We start from the raw sequence: 9347 nt of genomic DNA on the forward strand, positions 1-9347 counted from the left end.
TATCTTATACAACTGAAATAAGACTGTCTGGAAGATATGTTTGAAAAACGTACCACAATATAAGGATTTCATGTCAGTCGATAGTTAATTATTGATTGTTTTTGTTTGTTTTACGTATCTGACATGATCCACAAACTGGTGGTGTGAACTTTCCCATTGTTTTTTGCTTCACATCTTCTTCTCGAGATCTTCTGCTCGTTTTCTCCTTTCACCGCTCTTTTAAATTTTTAAGCAGTTATGAGAAAACAGGTTGTTGCTAGGTAACCAAAGAATGAGTGAGTTAGTTGATGCCACTCATCGTATATAGCTAGCTGTGAGCAGCTAATCTTTCTCCTCTGCCTACGTCCTCCCAGAATGCTACGGGGTTCTGGATCAGAGTTCGAGGAAATTATTGAATATCCCATCAGATGTATTACTGATTTATCATATTTATCATGCGTTTACCACAATACATATTGTTATTGATTTATTACACAGACTTAAATAAGATCAAATTAACTCACAAGTAACTTTTAAGCAAAATACAGGAGTTTGTTTTAAGTCAGTAATTCTTCAATATTGATAAAAAGTTGTAGTTCAACTGGCAGATTATTTCACTCATAACATGAGAAAAATGCCTTGTTAAAAGTGAAATGAGCTGCCAGCAAAACTACAATGTTTTCATCAATATTTTTTTTATTCAAAACAAACTCCTGCAACTTGCTGAAAAGTTAATTATAAGCCACTATTCTTGAAATAAGAGAAAACCAATATATTTGCACTAGAAACTAGATCTTGTATTCTTGCAGTGATTGTTCAATAAACCAGCTCTGATTCTGGCGCCAATTGCAGACACTTTCTGTGGTGAACGGTGTTGCCAGAATGGGCTGCTTTTGAACACATTTGGCTGGAAAAGAAAAACAGCTTTGGGCCGGCTGTGAAAATTTGGGCCGCTTTTCACAACATTTAGTGGGATTTTAGAAAATGTTCAGAGGAAAATGCTTTTGAAATAGTTGTCATGTGGCAGCAAAGCACAAAACATGATGTTCCTAAAGCAGCGTTGTGAAATAAAAAGGACACAGTGCTACAAAACAAACTCAATTCTCATTGTGTCCGTAGAGTCAAGTCCTTCAACACTCCAGTTTTATCCAGTTCTGGTCAGGAAATAGCAAAGGACAACCAAAAATTGTCAAAAGAATCAAAGTTATTCACTCAACCTGTGAGTGGTCATAATGTTATGCCTCTTCATACTTGTAATCCAGTGTACATTTTCAAATAAAATCTCATTTTAGAAATTCCCAATTATGCTAAAATGTAACAGCAATATGCAAATTCACTCTTTTTTCTTTTTTTTCTTTTTTAGCTCTGAGCCAACAACATTTCATAATGCGACAGGTTAATAGAGCTGGTAGCGTCAATAATTACATTTATTCCACTACAATCGTTTTGAAGAGTTGTGTTTTGATTTGGCTGCTGTCAAACATTTCTCTGAAATGTTGCTAAATATGGCAAGAAAGTTGTTTAGTTGGCAACAGTCGACTGTAAACGTGCAGACATGAGCTGGAGGGAGGGTCTGCTGGTCAAACGCCTCTCACAGGAGAGCAGAAGACGACTGTGGTTGATTTTTGTTAAGGTAGATAAGATTGTTGAATAATATCTGCTTCACCGGTGCCGATAAATTGGTCAGCTGATAAATCAGTGCACCCCATCCTGATTATGCTATGAAATGCCACCAAAAATGCACATAACTAAAAAGGAAGGTTCTGCTCCATGGAAGTGATTTACTGCTTTCTATCTGGATGCGACGCTGACGAGCTCATCGATGCTGGATCATCTCCCTGAACTTGATCAACATGCGGGCCAAAGAGCAGCCTGCAACCCGGATAGGAAAGAGGAACGGCTCCCATATTCCACTCACTCAGACTCTTCTGCTGCGTGTTATGAGGCTTTCTCCTTGGATTTGCCAGGCAATCAGGAAAGGATGGTAGGGAGGAAGGGGGAGGAGGGGGAAGGATTGTGCTGCGCTGTTGCCCATACAGCTGCTTCATTCTTTCTCATTTGGGGGTGTACGGCATTCTCTCTGCATGGCAATTATGAAAGGGAACAAAAGAGGCTTTTAGAGACAAAGGCAGTTTCTGGAGAGGAGAGAGCCCGCTCCTCGGCACAGCGAGCGTTCCGACTCCGAGTGCCGTTTCATGAGACACGACACGAGGCAATTATGCAAGGAAACTTGCACAGAGAGAGAGATGGGGGGGAAAGGAAGGAGAGCAGAGAGGAGAGAGATACGCTGGGGCTGGCATCGCGTGTAAAGAGAGCAGCACCAGATAGCACCATCTGCATTCTGCACATGCACTGTCTGTCTGGCCTGCTGCTGCGGCCTTCACCAGGCGCTGGCTCGGAGACAGGGCAGCAGGCGACGGGAGGAATTCAAGCGTGCGACGTACAGTCGGATGCGCTCTGGCTCTGTGGGTCGTAGGTTTGGGGCTGAACCGCACCGCACCACTCTGAAAGCAACGTTCATTAGACGCCCGTCAATCCCAGAGAGGAGTCTCAGTGGATGTGAGGATTTAAAAAGGATAAGATATGATTTTTTTTTCCCAGTTATTCATCTGAGAGAAATAAATGGGGAAAAAACTTTAAATAAAAGTGTGAGTAGGCCTTCTTATCCCAACGTTGACAAGTTATACGACATACGAGGAACAGGGTGCCCGAGTCAGAGCACAATTCTGTTTTCCTGACTACTGTATTTTCCAGAATATACTGCAAAACACATAATCTTACCAAGGATTTCTGGTCTAGTTTCTAGTGCAAAATATCTTTGAGCACTTGAAATAAGATAAAACATGAATGACTTAAAACTAGTGCAGCAGTTCAGCCTGCAGGACACAGGCAGAGCTATAAAGGAACGGTGTAGTTCTGCAGAAAAAGCTGAAAATTGATGTCCACAAATATTCTCCGTTTAGTCTGACGGAACTTCAGCCATGTTTCAAAGAAAGATAAAACCAGGGAGGAAAAATTGCAAAGTATTGACCCAGGAAGACTCAATACAAATGACAACAACACCTTTTCTTTTCTTATAAAACCCCCAAAAAGCAAACTCTAAAACACAATAATCATCCGACAATTCTTCACTACCAAAGCTTCAGTCTGCCAACTAGCCTCCCAGTAAAACGCCGAAGGTTATCGCTTTAACACATTACCACAAAATCCAACAAAGACATTCTTACCTCTCTGATCTTATCCCGCTTTTCCTTGGCGTCTGCCTCAGGCGGCTCCCCGTCGCTGACTCCGACGACCTTGGGCATGGGGACGGGCGGTAAGGGTTTGGGCCCCGCCTCCTTTTTCTTCAGGTCCTCGATGATTTTGGCCTTTTCCGTCTGGATCTCGGCCTTCACCTCCTTGCGAGACTTGCGCAGCTTCTCCTTCGCCTCCTGCAGCGCTCGTTCGTGGTCGGCGCGAATCTTATTGCGTAGGCTCTCCTCCTCCTCCCTGTGTGGGGAAAGGAGAAACAGGAAGGTAAGTCCTAACCGCCACTAAGTGGGTTTGCAGATTGTACATCTTAGAAAAGCAGAAGTGGAGCCTTCTGCGCAACCGACAAAAATGCAGTAAGTGATTTCTGGATGGCAAGTCAACATAAAAACTTGTCTTTTCCAGCAGCCATTGTACAGAGCAGACAGCAGTAAAACCAGCTGACCAAATGTGCTGGAGCTCAGCTAGAGTTGCTAGGTAACAAGCGCAGTGTCCATCAAATGTGACTTCATGATCGGGAGGATTTTGAAATGCCTCATTTTCAAGACACCAAAAAACATAAACTTACTGTCAAAAAATGTTTGGGGACGCACCGATCCACTTTTTTCACTTCCGATACCGATATCTGAGGTTTAGTATCGGCAAATACCGATCCGATATGGAAAAGCAGAGCTAAACGGAATGTTTGTTTTTTAAACATACATAAATATACTGAATTACAAATTTGTTTTAACTCTGCACCAGTGCAGCACACTTAAATGCACCGATAGTTTCACAAGCCTGGACAGACATGGAAAAACAACTTTAATCTGTTTAATCAGTGATATTAGGAGAACGACAGCCAATATAAATTAAAGAAACTGACAAAAACAAAAGGTTGACTTTCTTGGTCAAAAGTAAATAAAAACTACAAACCTTGTTTCAAACAGTTCAAAAAGTTTAATTAGAAATTCTAAATATAATTAAATAAATAAATAATATAATATAATAATAAATAGTAAAATAATGCTCTCAGAGCACAAAGCGTAGAATTAGACCAACTAGATCTGCTCCTATGGACTGGGCATCAATACCCAATCCACAATTTTTTTTTTCAACATTGTGAAAAATACAAATATTATCGGATTGAAACCCAAATGTTAACGCAAAAAGCTTCCATGTTCATCTCTCAGTACAATCTCAGGCCCTGTGGGAAATTACTCTGTCTGCGTTCTCTACAAACAAACACTTTGTGCTCCGGCTTTAAGAAGAGCGCATCTGGAGATAAACATTTAATAAAGAACTTCCTATTTGCCATTTTCGATTGTTGAGATGCTCCATGAAGCAATCGACCGCTGCACAAAGCAGAATGAAATTCACACACTTTTACTTCAGATCATTATGAAGAAGAAAAAAAAAGCCCCAAAAACCATCACTTCCTCCTGGGAAACCGAGCCTCACTGATCCACGTTGGCTCCAGGAAAGACGATGAGTCCAGATGAAACCCAAACGGGCACCGCCACGACGGCGAGGCACCCGGCTGCGCCTCCGTGTGGCGGTGCCGCGCCACGGGGCTGTTGACTTTGCTCCGTCCCGTGAGGATGCAACTCCAGTAATGAAAAACAAACACGGCAAAGGTGTCAGCGGGACGACGGCGCTGTGCGGTTCTGTTAAAGGTCACGGAGGGAAAGAGCGGCTCCGTTTGCTGGACTTAAACACACGGCTGCAGATAAACGCCGGGAGATCGGCAGGGGGGAAGCTTTAGACGTCATTTATCATGTTCCTCCTCTCTGCTCTTGAAGCCGTGTAACTTCTGTTAATAATCTGTGGCTTCGGAGCTAAATGTTTCAAATAAATACTTTTCTCGCTACAAATCTGAGCGGTGCTGAAAGGTCCATTTCATGATTGAAAACTCTTATCTAAAAAAGAAACGAGACTTGCCCAGTGCAAGTCTGCAACCGTTACTATGAGAGTCTCCTTCCTGCTATTTATTTCAAGACAAATAGAAATCATCAAATGAAAGGGACACTAAATTTCTACTAAGTCTGGGAAAAAATTAAGTTTGTCCAAAATTAATTTCTTTATTTATTTTTTTTGTGCTGCGTGGTAGAAAATGTCACTGCAGGAGGAGAAAACTTGTGATGCTAACCAAGAAAGATGTATGGAGAGACTGAAGTTTGCTTGTTGTTGTTATTGTTTTTTGTTTGTTTTTTTATTTGCTTTTGTTAGAAATATTCCAAAACTTTGCACTGTTGAGTTTTGTTGGAATATGGAAGAAAAATGTCAAGATATTCACAAAAATGTGTTTTTATGAAAGTTCACAGCTCAGCTGCTGTGATGTGTTTGCATCCTCCTAGTGGAGGAACTCAAACTTTTTAATCCAGTTAATTCCAGAGTCTGTAATTAATTCATCACAATTAATCTCATTCCAAGTCGCTATTCAAAAACTGAACAGAGACAAAATAAGCAACAGGTTCAAATCAAAAACCCTTTTTGATGCTAAATTACTGAATAAATGCACATGTGAACCGAACAACAAAGACATTTATTGTTTCCAATCTGTTATTTAGGTTGTTTGGCCTTCAGTTGGTACCGTTGGTGCTGTTGTACTCATTCAACTTTCAGGTATTTCAGGAACAACTGATCATTCATAGAGCTTCTTTAGAAACGTGGACTATGGACGCCGACATTAGCGTTGGGAACATCTGTGCTAGCTGCTACATGTTTAGCATTGACATGCCATTATAGACTTGATTAGCTTTGCTAACTCCTACTAGCACAACACTGGTCTTTTCCAGCGTCCAATTAGATCATTTTTGGAAGCAAAAATTAAACCCAAGAGAAGCAGATTTGTGGTCCATTGTTAATTGTGCGTCAGGTTTACAGGCGTACCAGAAACACATGATCACAAAGGCTCTGACTGGAAGCTTTAGTTTGTTAAAGAAAAAATAAAATATGATTAATTGCCTTATAGATGGGTCTTGACGTTACATATGTCAGCAACAACAACTTAACAGCAGTGAAATCTATTGGCCTCGTTCTAAATTTATATCCGTGTCCAAAATAGTTTCGCAAAAACAAATGCTTCAGAGCTGCGGTGTCACTTAGGACTGTCACTTGAAAGCAAACATGTAAGTTGATGTTTTAACGACCTTCCAAGTGACCCACACAGGAACTGAAGACCTGCTGAGATCTGTGTGGACTCAGCTGGGAAAGGTTCAACCTCTAAGCGGATGAGGAAACCCTGGCGATTTCTGAAAATGCTAGTCGGAGATCTTTGCTTATGTCGAGGAAAAAGTCGGACAATAAGCAAGCAAACAAACAAAAACCAAAAAAAATCAGATTTGAGTCGAATTCACCTGCTGTGTGAAAGCAGCTTTAGTCCCATTGTTTTTAAGGTAGAAAGTAAGACATTATTATGTTCACTCTTTGTGTTGTCACTTTCCAATGATGGTAAAAGTTGTTCCTTCTCTTCTCACAGAAATAAGCCTTTAGTGCTGCGACATGATGAGCAGATATGCTTGAGTAAGAACTTACCCCAGGTATAAAATTAATTTTAAAGCAAGAAATTATGAAATTTGATTCCGTATAAAATTGGTCAAATCTAGAAAAAGAAAAAAAAGGGGGAGAAGGGTCTCACAGAGTGATAACCAGGCACACGCAGTAAGGGAAGCTGTAGTGTACACACCGCTTTTATGAAACAAGGTGAAACAGATTCCCGTTTGATACGAGGCTGCAGCTGTAGACGCTCAGACCTAATGATGCCTTCATGTTCACATCAATCAGGGCACTCGCCGGACGTTTCAAAGAGACGCTGCGGCAGCGGGGAGAGCTTGTAGCCTTGCACTCAGGCAGAGTGATTGGGGAGACGAAGCGTTCCCTCCGAGACAGAAACGTGTCTGTCTTGACAGTGTTGCTGTGGCAACGTCCGGGGAGCTTTGGTGTTTTTGTTGGTTTTTTTTATGATCCCGAACAAACTCTGCTAAAAATGTAAGCAAAACTCAACGGCACAGGTACCATGAAGCCACAACAACAATGTTTCCCAGAGACTAAAGCCCGACATGATGAGGTTTCTGCTGAGGCAAATCTGTGATTCAGATCAGTAGGGACTGTTGGTTTGTCTTCTTGATTTATAAAAATAGAAATAATGTTTCTCCCTCCTTTATAAAAACAGTTGAACACCAGGACGTAGTCTTCACTGGGTCTTCAAAGCCCATCCATAATAAGTTTCTGATCAAAATTGTGGCTAATCAGGAAAAAGAGCAGAGAGTGTCATCCTGCATTAACATCTCTAATGTCTGTCATCTCCCCTGAATAGCTGTCTGCTATTTAAAACTGTAAAACCAGCAGTGATGTCAGAGCAGAGGAAGCTAACACCACCGACTGTGTTTCCATGTTCTGGCTTCATTCACGGTCACACAGCGAGAGCGTTTCTGTAAAAACCAACAATCATCTGAGCAAACATGCAGAATGTTGAGAATATATTTAACAGTTTTCTACTAGGGGTTGGGATCCTGACTGAAAGACATTTTTCTGCATGTTTTAATCCCATTTGATTTAATGGAATTGCACTGGAACATACAACTCTGGACAAAATGAACAAAACACAACACCAAACCTCATTAGTCCACAAAACACCAAATACTGAACTCTGAACGAGTCAAAACACAAAACACAAGGTTTCTAAATGAAAAATAAAAAGTAACCTGTGCACTATGCAAGATCGGAAAGCACAAAACACTGCACCTTATTCGGAACATTGACCATTTCTCAGCTAACAAATAATAAATATTTTCTTGGAATTTCAGAGACATGCTGTCAGGAGTTCACAGAATAAAAGAACAATGTTCATTTTACTCAAACATATACCTGTAAAAAGTAAAACCAGAGAAACCGATCATTTTAAGAGGTCTCTTCATTTCTTCCAGAGCTGCATAAGCCAAACAATCAAAGAGTTGTATCAAAATTAAGGCACAAACCTGCCAGTGTTTGCCTTGAACTTCAGACAACTGCTCAGCGTAAAAACATAAGTAGGACTAGGGCAGGAGTTTATTGAACTCCTGAAATATAATAGAAAAAAACTTTTCTAGTTTTTAAACACAGACATGAACTGAATTACATGGTTTTGTTAACTATGCAGGAGTGCAGCACACTTGGATACATTAATAAGCTTCACAAGTTTGGTCAGACATGTAAAAACAACTTTCATTTGTTCAATCTGTGCTATTAGAAGTAGAACAGTAAAATAAATGATAAACTGAAACAATAGGTTTACTACCTTGGTCAAGCATGTAAAAAAAAAACTGCAACAAATCTTCCAAATTGTGCAGAAAGTGCAATTAGGGATTCTAAATTTAATGCAAAATAGATAATATAGCATGACACCGCTCAAGAACACAAAGCATAGAATTAGACCGAATAGATTTGCCTTTACGGATCTGGCACTGTTACCGATATCCGATCTAGAATTTTTATCAATATCGGAACCAATACAAACATCAGATCAGTCCATCTCTACTTAAAACACATGGTTTTGATTTTAAGGATGTACCGCAGTAAAGCTCGGCCCCAGCAAATGCTAACTTTACATCACTAACACTGGTACTGTACAATACATGAATCGTTTCCAAGTCCCCGAGTTACACAGACTCCCATGAAAAGGTCCATCTTTCTTTGTTGTTCCTGTGAAAAACATTCACACAGCGAGGAAACCCTGAGTGTGAAAACCTGCAGGTGTCTGGAGGCTTTCAGAGTCTGTACAGGTTTGACATTAAGCACAGGCTGCACTGTGCACACGTCGGTCTAGGCACCAGTGCAGTAACACGATCTGTCTCAGTAAAAGTACAATTGGAAATATAGTTTAAAAAGAAGTCTGGGGAGAAAAAAAAAAAGGTTGGAGTAGCAATGTGAGGCTGTAAAATGTGTGTGGACTGAACTGTGAGGAAAAGAGGTGAGTGTACATCGCTGTGGGAAGAGTGGGTTAACCAAAGCTCCCAACTCTGCCAGGGATAGATGGGTGAATATTGACCACATGCGTCAAACCCGACCCATGGTGGCTAAATCCAGCCTGCAACAGATTTAAATGTGGTCCTCTAGACTCCGGGCTCTAGGGGTGTTATCCCCCCCAATAGTCTGGTAGA

General features: G+C 40.8%; 1 protein-coding gene across 2 annotated transcripts in view; it reads right to left on the reverse strand.

The window, feature by feature from the left end:
• The window catches only part of man1a2 (mannosidase, alpha, class 1A, member 2), a 114397-nt gene that overhangs the window by 85162 nt on the left and 19888 nt on the right, over positions 1-9347 (reverse strand). For both annotated transcript variants that reach the window (XM_007572499.2, XM_007572498.2), the window contains exon 3: positions 3207-3468. In XM_007572499.2, the coding sequence (XP_007572561.1) occupies positions 3207-3468 (262 nt within the window). The remainder of the gene's footprint in view (positions 1-3206; positions 3469-9347) is intronic.

The sequence above is a fragment of the Poecilia formosa genome, unplaced genomic scaffold (genome assembly GCF_000485575.1).
Source record: "Poecilia formosa unplaced genomic scaffold, Poecilia_formosa-5.1.2 Scaffold302, whole genome shotgun sequence".
In the NCBI taxonomy this organism is placed as follows: domain Eukaryota; kingdom Metazoa; phylum Chordata; class Actinopteri; order Cyprinodontiformes; family Poeciliidae; genus Poecilia; species Poecilia formosa.